Genomic DNA, 25997 nt, shown 5'->3' on the forward strand with positions numbered 1-25997 from the left:
TTTACACCACTAGGCGGCCCAAACGCCAAACCTCTGATACAACTGTTTGCATTTCACACCCTGCATGAACCTCAACCCATAATCATAAAAAAAAAAAACTTACATCATGACACGTCATTTCAATTACCAGTATAATCATATAGTTTCAATAATCATAATAACTTGCACAAAGTGTTCTGTGCTGATTTCATCAAAGATGTTTAGACCTTTTAAAAACAAAATGTGAATTCAAAATACAAGGTTCATTTTCAAGTCAGCAATTCAAACTGTTGATTCCTAAACCTCCAGTCACAGGTGCTCTGAGGACACACCCACACAGCAAACAGATGAGAGAGAATGAGTGAGAGAACAGGTTTTGTTCAGGTTTCATTCTCACGCACCCTTCACAAGCCAGGAGAGCATTGAAAGAAAATACAAGATCCTTCATCATGCAGTGTAAGTCACAATCTCTGTTTATTCAACATACGCATAGTCTATTCTTGGTTTATCATTCTATTTTAAATGACTGAAAATTAATGAAAAATTAATTAAAAGTTAAAAATTAAAATATGGTGGCTGTTTTAAGAACCACATTTACTGTAAATTTTGATTAACATTAAGCAAATCAAAACAGTTAATGCATGATTCGGCTATTGTTTGTTGCTTACTTTGATGAAGTCAAATGCACTTGTTGTGTAGGCTACTTCAAATCTTAAAAGCATTTTAAAAAACGACTTGCTGATAATAGGCTATAATAATAAAATAACACTTTAATTACACTTACATGACTATGTTTCTTAACACATTTAAGTACTATTTTAAAATATGCAATTCGTAATAAAAAAAACAAATGTGAAATTAAAAATATATAAATAAATACATGACATGCAAGTTTGCAATAGAAATGACATATTTTTGTTTATTATAAATGCTTATAAAGACACGACGATGTACTTAAGTCCTACTAAATTATATCAACAGTTTTAGTTTTTATATTTATTTGGACACAAGTAAAAGAGCAAACAGGAACAGACATTTGTTTGGATTTGAATGTTGTTGAAGTTGAAAACCCAGTTGTACAACATTCCTGGAATGACACTGTGACGTCTGCGCTTTGCTATTTGAACGTCCTTCACACGTCTGATAAGAATCTGTGACTGAGTTTGTGCTTATATAAGCCGTAAATCTGGTCTCTCACTTGTTGCTGTTAGTGACTGTCTGTTGAATCCATTGGGCTTGTAAATCTGTTGCAGTTTTGTGCATTATAAAGTGCTTGAAATAAGAGCTGAGTACCTTGTTCAATAATACTTTAGGGCTAAGCAGGGATGTAAACACATCGCTTTCCAATATTCCTTTCATTGGTAGAACAATATGGGGTTTTCAGTGGCTGGTTCCTAAAATGTTGCATTTCCCCTTGCATTAAAGACTGTAACTCTCAAATGAACCTCAACTTTGTTTCATTGTTTCAGTCTTAATTAATACACAGCAATTGCAAAAATCTTCTCACCATTTGAAAGCTTAAGCAATTTGCTCAAGGACACAATATCAACCAAGGGCTTCTGCAACTCTTCGAATAATGGGCCACCTTAACCTGAAACTAAACATGTGACCTTTGTGTTAACAGCTCACATGCTTAACGCCTACACTAACACTCCCAGTTTAATGCCAGGCCTTTCTTCTGATACTGTCGAAATTGCCTAGAGAGCTGTTTCTATTCACTTTATTCAATAGTCAGTATTATTATGTATATCTTTGTTTGTTTTTGTGAATGTTATAATAATTTACTGCTATTTCTTTTTTTCTTTTTCCAGTATCTGTGTCTTGCATTTTGTTTGCTTTCATCAATATGGGTGTCCCCGAAAGTCCTTTGAATAGGAGGGGGGACCTGAAAGTCTTTGGTTCATTAGCGGTTTCCATCCACGTATTTTTATTAAAAAAAAACTTTAAAATGCAAATAAAATGTGCACTTAATTGAGGCAGATATTTGTTTTATTTGGTAAGAAAACATGCACATAAACTATGATGGAAACACACTTACTTCCATCATATTCCCAGATGCTCGAAAAAAACCTTATCCCTTTGCCTCAACAGATCCAGTGATTGGACAATATCATTTCACACCATCTCAAATTATGTTTTAGTCTTTCTGAAATACCTGATCAAAAGTCTGCCATTATACTTACCTACCAGAACCGCAATTTTTTTTTTGCAGCAACTTTTTAATTATTTTATTACTGATAATTTAAGCCAGATTGCCATAAAGTCTAGATTTTGTCCTCCCTGAACCCTGGGATGGAAACAGTGCTTTATTTCCCATTTTTTATGCGATATTCAGATTTCCTGTTTCATTCACACCTTCAGATGGGAACATAGCTAATCGTTTAATAGAGATGCTGTAAAAGCAAATGGAAATTAGACTGAAATAATTTTGTTTACCTTGCATAATTATATATCAAAATCAAAGGTAATGTCTAAATTTGCATATGTATACAATGAACTGAAAGCATGCACTTTGATAGTGATGGGAAACATGCCCCCAAATAATACGTTAGTAATCAGATTAATGGCTCAGAAAAATTCCTTTTGTTTGGAATACATGTAATGCACATGTAAACTAATATGGATCAGACTGCAATGTTTAGGGTTCACATAAACAGAACCTTCAGAATAAGAAATCGATTTATTCCAATCGAGGAAAATTAGTGCATGTAAACATGCCTACTGTATTAAGACATAATTGTGTCTTGATACCATGGCCTTCCATTGTCCTACTCTTTCCTCTTCCACTTTTTACTGCCACCCATCTAATTCCATCTCCTTCACCCTAACCTTTGCAGGCCCACAATCTCCAGGACGAATCCTGTCAGAGGAGCAGTTCTCCTGCTCCATCTGTCTGGAGGTCTTCGTCGAGCCCGTCTCAACTCCTTGTGGCCATACTTTCTGCAAGGCATGTCTGCAGGGCTTCTGGAATCACAGCAAGAAGTTTGTGTGCCCCATGTGCAAGAAAGCTTTCTCCAGAAAACCAGAGCTCAGCATCAACTGTGTGCTAGCTGAGATAGCCGAGCAGTTCCAGGGTCTATCCACACTGTCCTCCAACAGAAGTGACAAGGGCAACGTTGAGTTAACACATTCCCCAAGCTTACAGAAAGAAGACGACTGGGGAGACTTTGCTAAAGCGGGAGAGGTGCCCTGTGACGCCTGCATTGGCAGGAAGATGAAGGCCAAGAAGTCATGCCTGAATTGCCCTGGTTCATTTTGTGAAGCTCACCTGCGGCACCATAAGAAGGGAAAGGCGATGACCTCGCACAAGCTGGTGGAGCCCATTCACAACCTGGAGGACAAGATGTGCAAGGTACACAAACGTCTACTGGATGCCTACTGCCGAAACGAACACGTGTGCGTGTGTAAGGAGTGCGCAGAGTCCTCACACAAAGCGCATGATGTTGTCTCCACCGAACGAGAGTGGAAGAAAAAAACGGTGAGTTAAAACTAGTATTATGTTTTTTAAAAATGTATACGTTCTTTATGGTACTGACCATAACTGGATTCAGTACAATTCACCAAAAGTCAGACTATGAAAGAATCAGGTAAAACAGTAAACTCTTCCTGCTATTTTTATTTATTTTTACAATCGCTAGGACACATTTCTCAATAATTTCTCAGTTATTTTTCTCGATATAAAATATGCTGAAATGTTTGAAAAAAGTGGACTTTTGAAGATTTTTTGTGATATTAGTAGTACTAAGAATTTTGTAAATGCACCACTTGCTTGTAAAAATTGCACCAAAGCTATTATATATATATATATATATATATATATATATATATATATATATATATATATATATATATTTTTTTTATAAACCTTGCTCAAACTGTAGAGAATAGAACTAGAAATACCAAGGAGGGAATGTGTGAACTGGGGGAAAAAAATTATAATGTATGCATTTAATGCAATGTAAGTTGCTTTGGAAAGAAGCATTTGCCAAATGCATGAATGTAAATATAAAACCCTCTTAGGGTAGTTGAGAAACAGCATAGCAAAATATATCAAATAAATGTAACTGTTCCTTAAATGTCAAATTAACCTTCAAATATTATAATTATGAATTATGTATGCACATTGCACAACAGTGCATGCTCATGACCCAAATGAGGAATAGTCAAGGTGAACATCATTGGTTGTTACCCAGTAGTTCAGACATCTCAAAAATCAAAATGGGTCAAATCGACCGGCAGTATTATTACTGAGCTTGACAATTCTGGAAATGTGACTGGATCTTGTTTTTTGGTTCACAGAGTCAACTGGGAAAGAAAAGGTCAGAATTAAAACATCTGATTAAGGAGCGAGAAAAGAAACTCGAGGAGATCAAGCAGTCTATCAAAGTCCTGAAAGTAAGTCTATTTATACTTTGTGATGCTTCTTTTCTTGAAGGAGTGATCTTTGATCGTATTTTATTTAATTTTTTTAGTTCTAAATGGAAGGCCATTTTGAATTTAGCCAAAAGGCCACTTTTTCAAAGTCTTCAAATTTCAGTCAGAAAATCTTGAAACCATTCTATTGAAAAGTAATTGGCAACGCTTTAGATTACAGCCCACAAAGTACTGCTTAATGAAAACGAACTTACAGTGTAACTTTCGATAATTATAGTGCACCTATAAAGTATGTACGTGCAAGTATAAGGGAACATTATGTAAAGGTTTGGGGATAAAGAGGTATCAACCAGGAAAATTAACTAATTATTTATACTGTAAGTATTTTAGAACTAAGGGGTACTCATTCAACTATTATAATAGGCAACAATCTTACATTTGGGAGCAATTTAGCAAGAACATACACTGTGTACCTTTTTGTAACAATAACATACCAAGGTTATACATAGGTAGGGGAGAGCGGGGCACAACCTAACGCTTTTTGACTTTCTCAGTTTGTGTAAATCTACTTATGGTTCAGAGTATTTCTTTTTTCCCACATTAATTTCCCACATGTCTAGTACAATTATGTGGTTTTGTTTTATTAATACAGTATATACTTTTTTCTTGACATACCCCGAAAGAATGGAAGTGAAATGTGACAACATGCCCCATAGGTGGGGTACATTGTAACATGTGTGGGGCACATTGTAACATAACATATGACAGCTTAAAATGTTATCTGATCTAATAAAAAATATATACAAAACAAACTAAAATATTTTCTAAATAAAATACAATTAAAAAACTTTTTCATATAAAATAATGGCAATTTTTAATAATTAAATATAAAATAATTTTTGAGTTTTGACTACGAACACATGAAAACAAAGCTATACAACATAGTTCAAAACAAATAAATAATTAGTCATTTCTGAACATTGACTCTCAGTCTTTATTCACCTTTTTCTCACGTTTTCCCAATAAAATTAATAAAAGTATAGAATATAATAGCATATTTCTAATAGGGGCACATTTGTAACGCAGTGTTACAACATGCCCCGCCTGCACAACTGGGGTTTAAACCCTGCTAGTGTCTTCTGCTAGTTAGCGAAGCATTAAAGAACTATCTCAACTGTTAAATAACATCTTGGAGATTAAAATAATATCAGATTTGTCTTATTTTAAATAAACACAAAAAATAGAGATGAAAAATTAACTTAAGTAAGAAATTTACTTTTGCTATGGTTTAATAAATGTCTATGGATATCTTCCAAAAAAATAATAATTTTGGCGGAATTTTTTTTTCTGTATAGTGTTGATATGGCAACTAGTAAATACACAAAGTTTCGTCATCCAAGCATGTGCGGAAGTATTTAAAACAAGCGTGTTACAACTAGCCCCGCGTTAGGTTGTGCCCCGCGCTCCCCTACATATCTGTGCATTTATACAGTCATTTTTTTGTTAACAAAAGTGCACGGATTAAGAATGTTTTAAGGCAAGTAAAACTAAAACTATTGCAACTTTTGTTTAAATACTGGGGAAATATACTCTTGTTCTATGATGTTACAGGGTAAGCATGACATCTGCGGGCTGTAAATTAAAATTATGCTTGTTACCCTCCTGTTCCATGTAGTTACAGGGTAAGTGTGACATTGTGGCAGTAAATTAAAGTGGTGCTTGTTACCCTCTTGTTCCATGAACAGGGTAATGTTATGAACTGCTCCGAGACTTGAAGGAGAAGATCCAAATGCAGCTTTATTACAGAGTAGTCGTACAGGCAGGGTCAACAACAGCAAACAGATCAATGGAGGAAACACAGAGAACATCCGAATTACAGGCAGCAATTATCAGAGTCCAATAAACAATCCAAGTCAGGCCAGGCAGAGAAACAATCAGGAAACGGTGAAACAGTCCAAGGTCAGCAATACAAGAATCAAACACGGGTAAATAACACTCAGAAATGCAGTAACAGTACAACAAGACTTCGCACTGAGTGAATGTGAAAACCAGGTATTTATGGTGTGAGTGAAACAAGGTGATAAGACACAGGTGAATGAGATGAGTGCTGATGAGTCCGGGCAGTGAGTTATGGGAAATGTAGTTTGTGAGGAAGTGATCATAGTCTATTGTGGAGCGCCCTCTGGTGGCTCTCGAGGGCACTCCAGCTGGTGATCGTTACAGGTAAGTACAATACAAATTCATGCACACAATCTTATCACTGACTCGGAAACCTGTATTTGAAAAAACAACTTAATTCAAAACAGATTTACTACACTTCGTTTACAGCCTGCCGATGTCACACTTACCCTGTAACTTCATGGAACAAGAGGGTAAATTACATTATGAAATAAATGTTTTTCTCCAAAACACATTGGGAACAATTATTTGCCCCCTTTTATAAAAAGCTTTTTGCAACCTCCTTTTTCCAAGATAACAGCTCTGAGTCTTCTCCTATAATGCCTGATGAGTTTGGAGAACACCTGACAAGAGATCAGAGACCATTCCTCCATACAGAATCTCTCCAGATCCTTCAGATTCCCAGATCCATGTTGGTGGTGCTTCTCTTCAGTTCAGCCCACTCATTTTCTATAGGGTTCAGATCTGGGGACTGGGATGGCCATTGCAGATGCTTGGTTTTGTGCTCAGTGACCCATTTTTGTTTTGATTTTGATGTTTGTTTTTGGACCACAGTCCTGTTGGAAGATCCAAACATGGCCCGTCATAAGATTTCTAGCACAGGCTGTCAAGTTCAGATTTTTTATCTGTTGGTATTTGATCAAATCCATGATGCCATGTATCTGAACAAGATGTCCAGGACCTCTGGCACAAAATTAGGCCCACGGCATTAAAGATACAGCAGAGTATTTCATTTTACACATGGGGTACTTTTTATCCCTGTATGAACCAAACCCATATTAAGTGTTTGCTGCCAAAAATATCTTTTTTTTTATTTATTTTTTATCTGTCCATAGAACGTTAGAAAAATAACTGACACTACTGGAACTTCAAACAGGATGGGTTCTATGATCAGATGAAACTTTTTTGTCAGCAAACCCTTAAGATGGGTTTGGTGCACACAGGGATAAAAAAGTACCCCATGTGTAAAATGAAATACTCTGCTGTATCTTTAATGCTGTGGGCCTAATTTTCTGCCAGAGGTCCTGGACATCTTGTTCAGATACATGGCATCATGGATTTGATCAGATACCAATAGATAAAAAAACCAAAACCTGACAACCTCTTCTCGAAATCTTATAATGGTCTTTGTTTGGATCTTCCAACAGGACAGTGATCCAAAAACAAACATCAAAATCAAAACAAAAATGGGTCACTGATCACAAAACCAAGCATCTGCAATGGCCATCCCAGTCTCCAGTCCTGAACCCTATAGAAAATGAGTGGGCTGAACTGAAGAGAAGCACCACCAACATGGATCTGGGAATCTGAAGGATCTGGAGAGATTCTGTATGGAGGAATGGTCTCTGATCTCTTGTCAGGTGTTCTCCGAACTCTTCAGGCATTATAGGAGAAGACTCAGAACTGTTATCTTGGAAAAAGGAGGTTGCAAAATGTATTTAAAGGTCCCATGACATGGATTATTTTATTATTTTATAATGTTTCCTGGGGTGCCCTTATAATGTTAGTATGTTTTTAAGATATATATTTTTGTAATAATTTAGAAATAAAAGGCATTTTTCCTAGCCTGATTTTAGCCTCTGATTTGAAAACTCTGTTTGAAGGGGCATGTCTGCTATGAGACTTCAGTGTAAACGCCCACTGCTGTGATTGGCTGACATGCTTGCATATGAAATAGCTAGCATTACATGTGGAACTCTCTCGAATACTTTTACTATTACAGCTATAATACATTTTTACTATTACAGCTATCGAGGTTAACGAATCGTGAGAAGTTTAAGTATTTAGATCTATTCCCATCACATAAAAGGTTGCAGTGATGAGCATTGAGCAGATGACAGCCTGTTGATCGCGTGAATGAAGATCTTATTGCAACGCAGTTTCTGCACTCTCACTAATGATTTCACCAATGCAAACATGAGGCAAGTACAGTAAGAGCTTCGTTGTGCAGCGTAACAGCGTCATTGAATTCATAACGAGTTTTGGCAAGTGTCCAGATAAACTCGCGCTGTGTGATTGACAGCTTGGGCGATTGGAAAGGGATTGTTCTTTGATCGCGATTATTTACGATTATTTTCATCCTACCAAGAGAAACGATGTGAAGTTGATATTTTAGTCACTGGTTTAATTTACTGATGTATAAACAGTATTGAACGATTTTGAGAGAAAGATTATCTGTCTGAACTTGAACAATTACACATCAGAAATTCACATAACCCACTGGTTCTTCAGAGGCTCGGATGAAGGAACTAAAAAAATACTTTTGTGTTCATTTGTACATCCAAACACTGAGCAACTGCCATGCTTCGCTCGTTTGCAAGCCATGATGTCTCTGGAGGAAAAACCAATATCACGCTCACGCAGCTCATTTTCTCATGGGCGGGCAAAATTCTCTTTGCGGACAAAGAAGAGAAAGGGGAGGTGACCTTTCCCCTTATGACGACATAAAGGGAAGATTCTAGATTCGCCCGTCTGAGCTTTCATTTTCTCAAAAATACCCAGGGCTTGCTTTACACCTATCAAAATGTCTAGCCACTGGGGGACCATAGGCAGGCTAGGGGAACTCATATTAATGTTAAAAAACCTCATAAAGTGAAATTTTCATGTCATGGGACCTTTAATAAAAAGGGGGAAAATAATTGTTCCCAACGTGTTTTGGAGAAAAAGATTTATTTCATAATGTGATTTCCCCCCCACTTTCAATTATTTTACTTTAATGAAAGGTTAGATTTTTGCTTTTTTTTTAAATTAAATATCAAAAGGATTAACAATGCAGATTTATTTTTTACAGCCATCTTGGATCATATTTACCAAGGGGGCAAATAATTCTGACCAGCACTGTACAGTGGAACCTTTCGTGTTCGTGCCTCCATCTGCAGACTAATCTTTACACCTTAATCTCAGACCCCTGTAAGGGTACAGCCTGTGGCAAGTTAATGAGTTCAGCAGGGCTCAGTTTTTTTTTCTTTTTTCTCAAAGTTATGCTTAGTTTTTTTGTTTTTTTTATCCAGTAACCCTGGTAACTGCTTCTACTTTAGCTTGTTTTGTTGAGAATATCTGTTTACCATTTGTTAAATCTGACAAAACCAGTCCTGACAAACATTTGCACATGTTGTCACACCCCTCTTTAACTGAGGCAACTTTCCAGCAAATGCTGAACAACACAAGCACTACCCCACTTTAAATGAGACAACTTTCTAGCAAATGCTGAACAGCACAAGCACTTCCGGATAACATTATACAAACTCACGGCTCCTCTCTGGTTTCTGTCCTGGAACTGTATATACAGTATACAGCGTGCCAGTGTTTTGCTTGTTCATTAACTGTAAATAGAGCACAGGGCCACCATGAGTCACATTTATAAATACATATGGGTCCAATTACATAGTGGTTGGAGAGAGAGAGAAAGAGACAATACAAATATCTGCAGGCAGAAATAACTCAGATTAGACTTATTAGAACCTTAATCATTACAGTAAATACTTTATACAGAGATAAAAATGTCTGAGCAGATAGTAGGTGATTGGTATTATATGATGGCAGATGAGCTGAACTGGTGGTGAAACAACACAGTTCTTCAGTATAAGTTTAAGCTGTTCAACCGGTCTGTCCTGTTAAAACACACAGTGACATTCTGCATGCTGCTGTTAACATGAAATCTCATGAGTTATACTGCATGTGTTTGTGTCAGGGCTCCTCTCTGGTCTCTGTCCTGAAAGAGTTCTGTGCATTTCCCAAAAAAAAAAGAAAAAAAAAAAAGAAAAGGAAATTTCTTCCCCATTCTGGTCTCAAAATCAGTCACCATCCTGTGTGTGTGTGTGTGTGTGTGTGTGTGTGTGTGTGTGTGTGTGTGTGTGTGTGTGTGTGTGTGTGTGTGTGTGTGTGTGTGTGTGTGTGTGTGTGTTTCTGAATGGATGACCCTGCAAATATCACCTGTAGCATGAGAGTTAGGGTTGAGTTTTGGTTCAAGAAAATCAAAGATGCATTGCTAGAAAATTTGGTAACACTTTATTTTAGCTTTCAATTCTCGCTATTAACTAGTTGATTATTAGCATGCATATAACTTGGATCTTGGCTGTTTATTAGTACTTATAAAGCACATATTAATGCCTTATTCTGCATGACCATATTCTACATCCCTTAATCCTACCAAATACCTAAACTTAAGCCTACAAAAACGACCTTACTACTATTAATAAGCAATAAATTAGCAGTATGAGACAAACGTCGTACTTAATAGTGAATTTGTGTTCCCAATATTTAAGTGTTACCCAAAGTTTGAATCTTTGAGGAATGGACTATTATTCACACCAAAAGCAAAAAATTTTCATCAGGCTGCATGAAAAAGAAATTCATGCCAAACAAAAGATAGCATTAAACTTCAGCTTCTCTGCCATCCTAAAGCATATTCAAATTTAAAATTAAATAAAAAAGAAATACAGAATAAACATTGCAGATAATTTGTGGTTATTTGTATGGTTGAATTTGATTGTTGAAGGTCAGCAGTGAAAACATTGGCAAATAAAGTGAGATTAATTCCATAAAGTGTATTTGAAGACTTCAGATGCAAAAGCCGCTAAATGACACCTCCGTCAAAAAATTATTAGGGCTTCTCGTTTGGCAGCGATGACAGCAACAAACCAAACCAGTCTTGGTTGTTTCTCTCCTTGTTACCCAGGAATGCTGTGGCTGTGTCATGGATGTTGTCCCGCAAATATTGGCACCTTTCTTCAATGGTTGTAGAAGTGCTGTTTTTAAGGGCCGTTTCTTCTTTTATGCAGAAGCCTGCACGCAGCAGTGTATTCGCTGCCCTAGCGATGTTAACGTGGGGGCAGCTCTCCAACTTGCACTGTTGGATCTTTTTGGGTCATAGCCAAACTTTGCTACACACTAGTGAATGGTCAGTGTCGCAATCAGCACTGTGAAAGCTACGAGTAACAAGCATACTTTTGATGGCAGCCTGGTTATTACCAAACCAAGTTGGTGCCAGAGTCCAGACCTTGGATGCTGCCAAGAGACTTTATGCGGATGCCTAGTTTGGAAAAAAAGTGTTTGTGATGCACAATTTGTGATAGGAGCAGAGCTTTAAGAGTCGTTGTCCATTGATGTTCATCCTGCCGACCGTAAAATGTTCAAAGCAGTCTGGCCAAGAGATGCGATCAGAACCGACTCTAACATTAAAGTCAATAAGCAAAATGATTTTTCAGACTCCTCTTGATCAACCTTGTCTTTTGTTTCCTGGGCTGAGCACAGTGTTGGGGTGTAGACACTTAGGATGTTCAACTTTCCAGAGGATGTCGACAGGCAAGGTGAGAGGTGACATTCATAACCGCCATTGGGAGGCATATCCATATGCAACAAACTGTTTCTAACTGCAAAACATACATCGTATAACCAGGGCTTTCTGTGTGGTCAAGCCAGAAGAACGTGTAGACTTTCGCCCGCCACATGCCATCTTCAGCCAGTCTGGACTCTTGCAGTGCTGTTATATCAATGCCCAACTTGCTTAGCTCGAGATCAATGATGGCTGCTTTCCTGCTGTCACTGATTTGTTGTGGGTCGTTTGTGTGGCCAGGACACATTGACCTGACATTTCATGTAGTCAGTTACTTAGTTGTTGTTTTCTTATTTCTCTTTGTTTTGCCTGGTGTATGTTTAACCGCCTGCTTTTTTAAAAATCCAAATCTAAGCTCCAAGCACCCAGTGGAGCAGGCAGACAGTGGTGGATCATCACACTACTGACCAGGGGGCTGCATGGTTTAGGGTGGGCAGTAGCTGATCAGAGAAATATAATGACCTCTCCTACCGATGGAGGCCACCTGTAGTTGTTGCCTCCCATGTTGGTTTTACTGCTTTTCAACGGCACAGAGCAGAGACCTGGGCAACAATTTATGGAGATCTTGAGCTGCCTAGACATCAAGATCCCCCCTCTCGGCCGCACTGGTGTGATCCAAAGTTATGCAGTGCACTATATTTTACATAAGTTTGGCTGTAGGAGCTGCCGGTACGGCGATAGTAATTGCACCATACCGCCTTTTGGGGTTCCACTTCAGATTTTCTTTTTGATTTACTCCCATAGAAAGGAAAGCCCAAACAGGATTTTGAACTTCATCTGTCCAGCTATTTAACCCATAGCTGGCGCTTGGTTGTTGAGTGGACAGCCTGAACCATTCACCTCTGGGGGCCAAGCAGCTTCGAGATCCACTGTTATTTAGTCTGGAGCAGCAGGATGTCCGGTTTCTATGTAGAGGCACAACAACAGTCTTGGTGATGGAGAGGCTTTGTTCTGCCAGGGGGTGGCTTACATGCTTTTTTATCACCCAGGCTAGACAGCAGCAACATTTATAGTGCTATTTACTGAACATCTTTTTCATTTGCTATAGCTCTCTAATCTCACTCTCAGTGCCACATACTTTAATTTGACTTCAGCATCACTGAGGTCAATGCTCACGCAACACGTCTTCACCAGGAACATTAGATTGTGAATGAGAGTATGATTTCAGAACGGCTGTATGGTTGATTTGAGAGTTGTAACGTGTTAAAGATTAGCAAATAATTGGTAGATTATTTGAGAGTGGTAGCTTGTTAAAGTCAGTCAAATGCAATCAGAATTAATTGCTGTATGATAATACATAAAGCATGGCATCCTGTCTGCATTCAGGAGAACAGTCAGAAGGAGATCGAGGAGAGCTGGGCTGTTTACGCAGAGCTGCAGCGGCTGTTAGAGCAGTCGCAGGCTGAGCTGCTGGAGCACATCACGGCGCGGCAGAAACAAGTGGAGCAGCAGGCCAGAGATCTCGCCAGTGGCCTGGAGCATGAGCTCAGCACACTAAGGAAGAGGAGCAGCGAGCTGGATGCACTGGCTCAAACACAGGACAGGGTGCTCTTTCTACAGGTCAGTGTACACTACCATTCAAAAGTCTTTGATTTGTTTTCTTTGAAAGAAATTAATACTTTTTGTATTCAGTAAGAATGCATGAAATTGATTTAAAGTGAGAGTAAATGCATTTGTAATGTTACTAAAGATTTCTATTTCAAATAATTGCTGTTCTTTTGAACTTTCGATTCATCAAATAATCCTTTTGAAAGATTGTCAGTAAAAATAGCTGGTTTTACTGTATTTTTGATCAAATTAATGTAGCTTTGGTTTTATTTAGTAAAGAGATTTGAGGAAAAAATCATTACAAAATCTTCCTGACCCCAAATTTTTGAATGGTAGCATTATGTAATATTATTAAAGGCACACTATGCAAGATTTGTACCTTAATATAACAGCTTCGAAATAATTTCGATGGCAAACGAACTCATAGTAGGGCGAATCATCCCACCGCTGGCAAAACCAGCAATGCAAGTTTGAGAGGTGGCGCCCCGCCAAATGTCGAGAATCACAACTTGCTTTATGGCACAACGTCACATACATCAACAACACATGAAGCAGCCTCTATGGAAGACACTAGCGCGCATTTCAGATGTGAATCATGGCAGAGTCGACGAACAAAACATAGAAAGCGCAGTCGGAAGAGTGGAGAGACGGCTCTGCGTGAGTGGTATTTACGACAGTGTGGAGTGCAATAAGTGAGGAGACAAGAGACGGAGATGCGTCGAGTCAGCTTTACTCTCCACTTCAATATCACTAAAATAATTGTACAGCGAGTGAGGTCAAAACAGACACACAACGTTAACCCGGAACCCGTATATCAAAAACAACTCTCCCTTAAAGGTACAGTCCCTTGGTGAATGTCTCTTTCAGTCTTATTTGTGGGTCACCACACAGGCCCCCCCAGAATTCACCCATAATAACAGGGCCAGACCGAACAGGTACCCCAAATAGAACATAGGACACTATTCACTAGTGCAAAACAGAACAGTCCAGCTCTTAACAGTCCCTAGAAAAGTAAACGTTTAGGGGGGCGGACCAGGCGGCCATACCGGCTGCGCTTAACAGGAGAGGGGCAAAGGGCAAGGGGCGGGGCAGGGGCAGGGGTCGAGGCTGCCGCAGGGGGGCGCCCTCGCCGTGGGGGCTGGGCCAGCTGAAGCGGTTCGCCAATATCCACATGAGCAGGCTTAAGACGGTCTATAGCCACCCGCTCCGGCCTGCCCCCCATATCCACAACAAAGTTCTTAGACACTCCCACCAGGACACGGAAGGGCCCATCGTAGGGGGGCCGCAATGGGGTACGATGGCTATCGTGGCGGATGAAGACATACTTGGCTGACGGTAAATCCTTGGGCACATAGGACTGGGGGAGGCCATGGTGAGACGTTGGAATGGGAACGAAAGCGTCGGCAATGTCCAGAGACACAGCGCGATGGGAGGCAACCGACCACGGGGCCGTGGCATCTGGAAGAAACTCCCCCGGGACGCGCAAAGGCTGGCCGTACACCAGCTCGGCCGATGAGGCTTGAAGATCTTCCTTGGGGGCGGAGCGAAGGCCAAGCATAACCCATGGGAGGCGGTCAGCCCAGTCGCTGCCCGTAAGGCTGGCCCTGAGCGCGGCCTTCATGTCCCGATGAAACCGCTCGCAAAGTCCGTTGCTCTGTGGGTTATAGGCTGTGGTACGGTGGACCTTCACCCCCAGGACCTCGGCGACCGCAGTCCAAAGCTCCGATGTGAACTGCGGACCTCGGTCCGAGGAGAAGTCGGACGGTGTGCCGAAACGAGCCACCCAAGCCATAATGAACGCCCGGGCCACTTCAGCTGATGTAGTGGAGGACAGGGGAACTACTTCTGGCCACCTGGTGGTCCTATCCACCATGGTAAGGAGGTAGGTGTAACCACTGGAGGGGGGAAGTGGGCCCACCAGGTCCACATTCACATGATCAAAACGCCTCTCTAGCACTTTGAAGGGTGCCAAAGGGGCCTTGGTATGACGAGTCACCTTTGCGCGCTGGCACGCCACACAGGCAGCAGCCCAGGCCCTGACGTCCCTCCGCAGGCCCGGCCAGACGAACTTGGCCCCCACCAGCTTGGTAGAGGCCTTCACCCCCGGTTGGGAAAGGCCATGGATGGCGTCAAAAACCTTATGCCTCCAGCCAGCGGGAACCATAGGGCGCGGTTGGCCAGTGGAGACGTCGCAGAGGAGTGTAGTGTTGGCCGTATCAAACACTACATCTTCCATGAGCAGCGCAGTGGGGGCCGTCCTGTAGGCTTGCACCTCAGAGTCCACGGTCTGATCCTCAGCCATGGCTGCATAGTCGAGGCCCAAGTGGACGGAACCAGTGACCGCCCGGGAGAGGCAGTCGGCGACGAAATTGTCTTTGCCGGCCACGTGCTGAATGTCAGTGGTGTACTCAGAGATGGCAGCGAGCTGACGCTGCTGTCGACCAGACTATGGCTCCGAAGACTTGGCCATGGCGAACGTTAGCGGCTTGTGGTCAACGAAAGCCGTGAACCGCCGGCCCTCCAACAGGATACGGAAATGACGGGTGGCGAGGAAAAGACCCAGGAGCTCCCTGTCGAAGGAACTGTATTTCCTCTCGTTGTCACGGAGCTTCCTGCTGAAAAAGGCCAGCGGCTGCCAGGCTCTGCCCACCCACTGTTCACACACAGCCCCCACGGCGTAATCAGAGGCATCCGTAGTAAGAGCAACTGGGGCGGTCCGAGACGGGTGCGCCAGCAGAGCAGCGTTGGCCAGCGCGGTTTTAGCAGCATCAAAGGCACCAGTCCTCTCTGGGGACCAAACCAACACGTCTGCCGGCCTCCCTCCCCGTAAGGCGTCGTACAATGGTCGCATGAGTTGGGCCGCATGGGGGAGGAAACGGTTGTAGAAGTTCACCATGCCCAGGAACTCCTGCAGGGACTTCACAGTGCGTGGGCGTGGGAAACTGGCGACGGCGTCCACCTTGGCAGGGTGGGGGACGGCCCCCTGTGGGGTGACGTGGTGGCAGAGGAAAGTGATGGACGACCGGCCAAACTCGCACTTGGCCGGGTTGATGATGAGACCATGCTCACTGAGCCGGCCGAACAGCTGCCGGAGATGTTTCAGGTGGTCGTCTGCGGACGCGCTGGCCACGAGAATGTCGTCCAAGTAAACAAATAGGAATGGCATGTCCCGCAGCACAGAGTCCATGAGGCGTTGAAACGTCTGCGCTGCACCCTTGAGGCCGAAAGGCATCCGTAGGAATTCGAAAAGGCCAAAGGGTGTGATGACCGCTGTCTTGGGTACATCCTGCGGGTGGACAGGCACCTGGTGGTAACCTCGCACCAGGTCCACCTTTGAAAAGATGGTGTCGCCGGCTAGGTGGGCGGAGAAGTCCTGTATGTGCGGCACTGGGTACCGGTCGGGGGTGGTGGCATTGTTTAGGCGACGGAAATCACCGGAGGGACGCCAACCGCCATCAGCCTTGGTCACCATGTGCAGGGGGGAAGCCCACGGGCTGTTAGAGCGGCGCACAATGCCGAGGTGCTCCATGGTGGCGAACTCCTCCCTGGCGATCGCGAGCTTGGCAGAGTCAAGGCGCCGGGTTCGTGCATAGACTGGGGGGCCAACCGTGGTGATGTAGTGCTCCACGCCATGCTTAGCCACCTCCGATGAAAACGTGGGCGTGGTGATGTCAGGAAACTCAGCAAGCAGGCGTTGATACAGGTCTCCGGTGGCAAGCGTGTTCGACAGACAAAGCGCCCCCATCCCTCCCAGCGTGCAGGGGTACGAAGCAAAAGAGAGGGCGTCAATCAGGCGGCAGTTTGTAACATCCACCAACAGTCTATAAGCGCAGAGCAAATCCGCCCCCAGGAGCCCCGTAGACACGGCGGCTATGACGAAATCCCAGCCGAAACGCCGCCCGCCGAAACACACTTCCACATACCTCGTGCCATAGGTACGAATGGGCGTGCCGTTGGCGGCGTCCATCGGGGGGCCCTGCCCGCCAGCCATGGTGTCCACAGGCTTCGCCGGCAGGATGCTGCGCTGAGCCCCAGAATCGACCAGCAGCCGCCGGCCGGACAAGGAGTCAGTGATGAATAACAGCTTGCAGTCACGGCCAGCGCCCATAGCTGCTAATGAGCGCTGGCCCTGGCTTTTCCCTGGGCTCCAAAACTGCAAGGCTGGCGACACTGCTTGGCCTTGGCCCCAAACCTGGAATGGAAATAACACCACCCATCCTCACGCTGTCGGCGGCCCGTCACAGCAGCTGCGGTGTCCGGGTCGTCCTCTGTTGGTGGAAGCAGGGCAGACGTGCGCTGGGGGGGCAGCAGCGCATGGACAAACTGCTGCCGGTTGGCAAGGAAAATCCTGTCTGCCTCCACAGCCAGCGCGCGGTAGTCTCTGGAGGAAGGGAGGGGGGAACTGGCCAGTGCGGTGCGCACGGGTGCTGGAAGCTGCCGCAGGAATATGTGGGCGAAGAGGAACGCGGGATCTGCCGCGCCCAGCACAGCCAGCATCCTTTCCATTAACTTGGACGGCTTGCTGTCGCCAAGGCCGTTCAGGGACAGCAGGCGGTCTGCCTTCTCCAGCTCCGACAGTTCAAAAAGGTTCAACAGGAACGTTTTGAGTGCGTCGTACTTGCCGTCGGCCGGCGGAGCCTCTAACAGCGCCATAGCCCTGGCTGTCGTCGAGGCATCTAAGGCCGCTACCACGTGGAAATACTTTGTAACGTCCTGTGTTATTCCTCTCAGCTGGAACTGGGCCTCGATGTGTTGAAACCACAGCCGTGGATTGTGGTGCCAAAAGTCCGGTAACTTGATAGTGGCCGCGTAGATAGCGCCGACATTAGCCGCGCCGCTATCAGCTGCAGGCGCCGCGGCAGCAGCAGCATTTTCACCACCGTTGTTGTGTGACATAATTCAGCCGTATCAAACTCGCGTCGGGGTCACCAATGTGGAGTGCAATAAGTGAGGAGACAAGAGACGGAGATGCTTCGAGTCAGCTTTACTCTCCACTTCAATATCACTAAAATAACTGTACAGCGAGTGAGGTCAAAACAGACACACAACGTTAACCCGGAACTCGTATATCAAAAACAACTCTCCCTTAAAGGTACAGTCCCTTGGTGAATGTCTCTTTCAGTCTTATTTGTGGGTCACCACAACAGTAACGTTAAATACAAGTACTCCACAGCGACTTTTTGCTGTTTGAGAAAAACGGAAACTTAGTGTGCCTTTAATAGCATGAAGATAAGGTCCCTAGCATGACACAAACAAGTGTGTGCATTTGAGTTGTCTTCTCTAATATTTCACCTAATATTTCATCCCTCATAGTTCCTCCCATCTCTCCCTCCTCCACCGGAGCCATCTGATTGGTCAGTGGTGTCTGTGAACACAGATCTGTACCTCAACACCATCAGGAAGTCAGTCTGCTCTCTGGTTGACAAATTCCAACAAGAGGTCAAACAGCTTTATGGGAAAGGTGAATAACCATGTCTAGTTCTTCCATGCACTGTACTATAGCCTAAACATTCATCAACTGCTAATTTACATGATCTTTGTAATCATGCAGTGTTTATTTCCCTTGCAGAGCTCAGGAAGCTGCAAAACTATGCAAGTAAGTGCTTATTTATAAAAACATTCGATTTTAAGTTTATTTATTTTTTCACTATTATTTTGACGAATATGCAGTCGAGCCATATCTCCAAATCAGAATATCAAAGGTTTTTGTCCAGAAAGCAACTACCCAAAACACTCCAACAGCTGCAAAACAATGCATTAAAAACACTCAGAAATACTAAGCAAATCCATTCCAGCACAATAGGAACTATTCATTAACAAGCAGAGCTCACATTTTCTTTACAAATAACAGATTTCACAGGTCATCATGATCAATATCGGTTCCCATTATACTCAGCTAACAAGACAAGTCATGCTCTCATATCTAGTTAATTCAGTTTTGTTTAAAGCAGTCAATGAAATCCATTACAGTGTAAAATGAAGGGAGTCTCAACAGCTACAAAAGCTGCATTCTCGATATCAAGAACACCAGGGACGTGCAAAGTGTTCCTCAGGGGCAGGGGCTCAAATGTAAAAAGGGGCATATATATATATATATATATATATATATATATATATATATATATATATGCCCCTTTTGACTCACACACACACACACACACACACACACACACATATATATATATATATATATATTAAATTATATAATATATATATATATATATATATATATATAAATTATATATATATAAATTATATATATATATATATATATATATATATATATATATAATATATATATATATATATATATATATATATATATATATATATATATATGCTTATCAAGGTTGCATTTATTTGATCAAAAATACAGAAAAAACTGTAATATTGTGAAATATTACTACAATAAAAAAATTTCTATTTTAATATACTTAGAACCTTTGATACTTTTTCAGGATTCTGAGTTTAAAAAGTAAAAAAAAGAACAGCATTTATTTAAAATAGAAATCTTTTTTTTTACAATACACAAACATTAAAAAGTTTGCGGTCAATAATTTCTTTTTTTTTTGTTCTTTTTTTAAAAATGAATTAATACTTTTATTCAGCAAGGATTTGTTAAATTGAAAAGAAGTGATAGTAAAGACTAAAGACTAAAGATAGTAAACACTTTCTATTTTAATTAAATGCTGTTCTTTTTTACTTTTTAATGTCAATGAATCCTGAAATCACAGGTTCCAAAAAAACTAGGTTTGCACCGATACCACTTTTGCCAGAACGAGTCCGATACCGATACTTCCGTTTTTGGTACTCGCCGAATTTCAAATTTTTAAATGTATTAGAAGATAAACCAAAAGAATATAAATCATATTAGTTGGCTTAATTTGTTCATCAAATATATATTTCCTTCAGTTATTTTCATGCTTAATTAAGCTTGCTAAAATGCATTGTATGGGCTTCTGTTACTTTCACTGTTCATTCTATTGCTCTATCATATTTTATCTTTTATTTAATAGCACATCACATATTTAGAGCAGCTCCAGAAGGGCTCAGTGCTGAGGACTGGGTCAAGTGGCACAAATGTTTAGACACCAGTGAAATATCAATTCTTTATGCCAATTTTGATACTACAAAAAACTACCAGCCTAATTAATGTGAATTTAAAACATTATTAAAGACAAGTAAACAGTCAGTAATAAAATAACAAATGATCAAATTACACATACTATTAGCCTACTATTGCTGCATAATTATCAAAAATGTTAAAATAATAACGTCCTTTCACGTCACCATTCGCGTGTTTTTGTCAGACACTTCACATAATAGGACTGTGTAGGCTGGGCTTCATTTAACCAACAATGGCAGTTTGATCAATTGTAAAAGGTGTATCAACATACATAAACTAAATACAAGTGAATTGAATACTACTTTACCATTAATGCGACTTTTGGTGCTGGTTTTGTGCAGTGCTTTGTAGTCAATTAACATCCATTGTTTCAACGACGCAGATTCAGATCGCTTCATAAATGTAAATTCGTCTGTATGTAATTTTCAAAGGACTTGAAATTTGAACTTGTTGTGCCAGACGATGATTGGTCAGTGTATTATACATGAAAAACAGGTATCAATGGATTATGAAATATTAAAAAATATTTAATATGTGGATTTTTAATTGAATCGACTACCGTTGATTATTGAAAAAAAAAAGTTTAAAAATTGTTTCGTTTTTTTTTTTTTCTGCCGTCGAGCCATACTCACTGAAAGAACCATATTTGGCTCAAGAGCATCGGTTCCCAAGCAGACTTTGGAATACGTTTACACTAGTGCATTTTCGTTTTAAAACGCATAACTTTAGCTACGGTTACGCCTGCCGTCCACACACACTATGGAATAGTGTGTGTGATTACAGAACAAAACTCTGGAATAGTCTTCCTGATACTGTTCGTTGCTCAGTCGCATCTCTTCAGCCAGGCATTCATATAATCCTACAGTTCAAACTACAATCCGGCCTCTAGCTCATAAATGCCAGAGGAGAACTGGCCCCCGACTGAGCCTGGGTTCTCCCAAGGTTTTTTTTCTCCATTAGGTCACCTGATGGAGTTTTAGGACACCATTAGGTCACTTGATGGAGTTTTTCGGTTCCTTGCCACTGTTCCCTTTGGCTTGCTCAGTTGGGGATATTTTGGGGATATTTAATTTAATTTTATCAATCAATAAATTCCTCTTGAAACAAACTTTGTTGTATTATTTTAATTTAATACTGTGAAGCTGCTTTGATACAATCTGTATTGTGAAAAGCGCTATACAAATAAACTTGACTTGACTTGACTTGACACTACTCCGTGGTTGTAGACCCTCGAAAACGGAGACTCATCACTTCCGTCAAGTTGTGATACGCAAATGACGCAACCCATAGCAACGCGTTATGGCAACAATTAACACCTCAGATACGTAAAAATAAACGTGAATTTAGGCTACTTTAGTTTTGTACACATTTTCATGGTAATTATAATCAAATGCATTTAGTTTTTTTGACCACAATATTATCATTGATATTTGTTTGAGAGGGGCACTTTTGATTAATTTTGAAAAAGGGCAGGGGCTCGAGCACCGAAATGCGCAGGATACAGCGCAGGATAATGTTACAACCAAACGGGTGTCGACGCCTGATAAGGCAGAACATTCTCCCAGACGTTCTAACAACATACTGGTTCTATCACCTGCAAGACGTGTAATAATCTTCGGAAACATACTACCATTTCTCTGTTCACGCTCCACTTCTTCTGCCAGTGAATTTAATGCTCGTATCATGCTCGCCGCCATGTTGATGTTTCCTTCAAACAACTCAAAATATGTAACATAGCCTGTTTACCTGTTGCCGAGCCCCGCCTTGATGCAGTGATTGACAGGGCGGGATGGGATGGGCACGTGGTCGGCTCAGAATGCATTTTCAAATTGCACATTGAATTTTGCTACATTCATTGCGGGACACTTAATGGAAATGCAGTCGCAAGTGTCTTAACTGTGAGTGTAAATGCAATTAAGAAAAATAACATTTAAATGATAATTTTGCGACAGTTTTTGCTTGAACATGTTAAACATATCTAATCATTTTTGTAATACATTTTCATTTTAATTTTGCAACTTATAAAGTGTTAAAATATGTATTCAATTTACATATTAAAACTAGTATATAAAATGGCAAATGTAAATTATATAATTGAATTTTCATTTAATTTTGCACCAAACGTTGCACAAATGTAATGGAAAATGTAAATTTAAATACAGAAATGCATTGTCATTTTACATATTGCATTGTCATTTTGCATGGAATATAGCTACCCATATGCTTCCATACTGCAGCGACCCCCCCTGCAGTATGCTTTGAGAACCACTGACGTAGAACGAGAACGAAAGAAGATCGCTTTAGAGCGCATATTGATAAACAGCCTATGCAAACGACTAATTCTTAACCTTGTGCACACGGCTGCTTAGAATAATTTTTAGAATACTTTTTTTCTTGATTTACCTCGGAAGAATGTAAGTGAAATGTGACAGTATGGGGCACAAAGTATTGTTCCAAATATTTTAGCTAAAATAATGTTTTAATAATGTCTAAGTTAATACTTGTTCAAAACAATCACTTTAGCAAAGTTTGTACTATTTTCTGTTTATTTTGATAAATAAGTTACTTTTATTTTATATAAATAAAAGTTATTTTATTTTGATAAATAAAATAAAAAACAAAAATGAAAAATTTATTTAAAAATAAAAATTATTTTTTTCCATTAAAATATGTTAATAAAGAAAATATTTTAAAAAAAATACAGAAATACAATTATTTTAAAAAGTAGCCTTAAGATTCTGAAAGTATTGAAGGAGATCCCATAATAATTTGATATAGATTTACAGTTGTAACAATAAATTATAATTTATTATATGATATGATTCATTTTAAATATGATTGTTTAATTATAAATATGATGATTATCTCTAAGATGGACACCCAACTTAATATTATTATTTCCTAATATTAATAACATTATGATATTTACCATCTGAATCTAACCATGTCATGTCAACAAATGGAAAAGTCAGCCAGCTATTTATTATCATGTTAATTATTGCGCCTTTAGCCCAAACAGCAGGGGCACCTTTTACCCCAGATACTCCTTCCGTTATTGAAAAATGTGAACAAAACTGAAAATCATTAAGAATTCCTGTTCAAAATAAATGTAATAATTTTAGTGATTATAAAAAAGAATCAACACAGAATCAACTTTGACGCCCGTGATCGCATCAAGGATCAGCCAAATTTCCACGTGCATATTGAAAAGTGGATGTTTTGGAAAGTGTTTGTGCCATCTAGTGGTTTAGAGGAAAATAAAATCAAAGGCGCCTTTTATCACGGTGTGCCTTTAGCCCCATTGTACCCTATAATCAAGTAACTCTTCTGCAATGGAAGAGGCCTGTGGAGAAGTTGAGCCACAAGTATGACAAGGATGGATCTTTGGACATGTAAAAATATAGGCAAGAGAAATAAAGATTCAATGATTTTATTATTTTTCTGGGCAAAAACTAATTAACCCTGAAAGTGTTGCCATTCATTGTTACATATTCGGGTCTTTAGCGACCCGGATCTATATCTAGCACGGATGGATCTCTACCCTTATAAAAGTCTCCTGGTATTAGAGTAACAATTACAGAAGATTAAAATAAAGCAATTTTTTTTTACCTTTTGGAGCTTGGAAGGGTTCAGTTTCAACAGTTGTTTTATACCATCATCACTGTCCTCGTCAGAGCTCTTTTCCCAGTACATTTAGCATCTGGCTCAAATTCACGATCTCAAACATATTCTCAAAACTATCATTTTCAACATCTTCAAAAGCAATATTTTGATCAGCTTCTTCACCAGATCCACCATACAAGTGATAGTGATACTAATATTTGATTGTGTTTAGTTAGTACTTGCTCTGCAGTAATTCACTGATCCATTTCAAGTTTTCCTGTTCTTTTGTTTGCTTCCTGTGGTAAGTATGAGTGAAACGTCACTTCATCATTGTGTATCAGACATTGCCACCTTGTGGAATAAAGGTGAAATGCAATTATTCAATCATCTAAGATTCAATTCTATGCAATTATTACAAATTATTCAATTTTTGTTGTGCAGAAAAAATATATACTTACATTGTTACACACACACACACACACACACAAAATATATATATATATTATAAAATTTAAAAAAATGAATGAGGAGCAGGGTAGTGAATGATGTCCCAGGTCACTAAAAACCAGAGGTATGCATCGAAGGGTTAAAGAACTTTGAAGAACATGAGAGTTGAAAAATATGTTTTTTCATTCATGTATTTGTGGATCTATAGCTGAATCAAATCAACTGAAACACTTCTGTGTGTCTATTTTTGTGTTCAACACACATGATTTTGGTTTTCTCTGTAGGTGAGGTGATCTTGGATCCTGCCACAGCTCAGCGTGATCTTTGTCTTTCCGAGGACGGAAGGCAGGTGCACTATGAAGAGCAGCGCAAGAGCTCCACACATTCCGACACGCCGCGACGCTTCAGCCCAGCACTGTTTGTCCTGGCGCGCGAGGGTCTTTCCACCGGAAGACACTACTGGGAGGTAGACATGGGACATAAGACAGCCTGGACCGTAGGAGTAGCCCGGGGGTCGGCACGACGCAAAGGAGAGATCCGTCTCAGTCCAGAGGGCGGCTTCTGGTGTTTATGGCTGAAAAACGGAGAAGTGAAAGCCCTTGCTGGGCACAGAGTTCCTCTCCATATCACCACTCTGCCTCAGAAGTTGGGCATCTTTCTGGACTATGAAGCTGGCCAGGTGTCCTTCTATGATGTGAAAATGCGCTCTCATCTCTACACGTTTAGTGATGCTTTCACTGAGAGTGTCTACCCTATCTTCAGCCCTTGCATCAACCAGGACGGAAAGAACCCAGAAGCACTGGTCATCACCGCCATCAAACACAGCTGAGACAGCATACTCACTTCAGGGCCTTTATCATGGGTTTCAGGGTTGGACAGAATACATTGCTGATTTTCACAAGAATGAAGACTTTCCTGGACAAATAATACACTTTTTTTTTTAAATGTTTTTATTTTATAAGAGTTCACTTTGTAAATTTAGGCAGAGGAGCGTGATCTTAGAACACATGCATTTTGTGTAAAAAGACTGTACGTTACTTTCAAAGATGCATAAAAACAAAAAGTTACAAAAAACAAATATACTACTAAATATACTTAAAAACTTTCAGGTCAGTAAACAAGAAATTAAGTCTTATTCATCAAGGACACATTCAATTAAACCAAAAGATAAAGTAAATACTTTATGTTACAAAATATTTCTATTTCAAATAAATGCTGTTATTTTGAACTCTCTATTCATCAGTGAATCCTGAAAAAACAGTCTCCATATCAACATTGATGATAAGAAATGTTTCTTGAGCAACAATTCAGCATATTAGAATGATTTCTGAAGAATCATGTGACACTGAAGACTGGAGTAATGGTTTTGACTTTGACATCACAGGAATAAATTACTCTTTAATATAC

At 40.5% G+C, this 25997-nt stretch overlaps 1 protein-coding gene and 1 long non-coding RNA gene across 2 annotated transcripts in view; both read left to right on the forward strand.

Annotated features, from left to right (window-relative positions):
* The first annotated feature begins 301 nt into the window (after nucleotides 1-301).
* LOC309492903 (uncharacterized protein) overlaps nucleotides 302-25997 on the forward strand; it is a 44778-nt gene continuing 19082 nt past the window's right edge. The window contains exons 1-7 of the mRNA XM_082161943.1: nucleotides 302-435; nucleotides 2817-3457; nucleotides 4279-4374; nucleotides 13193-13426; nucleotides 18728-18875; nucleotides 18984-19010; nucleotides 24875-25414. Coding sequence (XP_082018069.1) covers nucleotides 429-435; nucleotides 2817-3457; nucleotides 4279-4374; nucleotides 13193-13426; nucleotides 18728-18875; nucleotides 18984-19010; nucleotides 24875-25414 — 1693 coding nt within the window. The 5' untranslated portion in view covers nucleotides 302-428. The remainder of the gene's footprint in view (nucleotides 436-2816; nucleotides 3458-4278; nucleotides 4375-13192; nucleotides 13427-18727; nucleotides 18876-18983; nucleotides 19011-24874; nucleotides 25415-25997) is intronic.
* On the forward strand, nucleotides 5829-6964 carry LOC309486418. Its single transcript, XR_014201537.1, has 2 exons — nucleotides 5829-6099; nucleotides 6577-6964. It is a non-coding gene; the product is annotated as an uncharacterized lncRNA (long non-coding RNA).

The sequence above is a fragment of the Leuciscus leuciscus genome (genome assembly GCF_965113295.1).
Source record: "Leuciscus leuciscus genome assembly, chromosome: 2".
Lineage (NCBI taxonomy): Eukaryota > Metazoa > Chordata > Actinopteri > Cypriniformes > Leuciscidae > Leuciscus > Leuciscus leuciscus.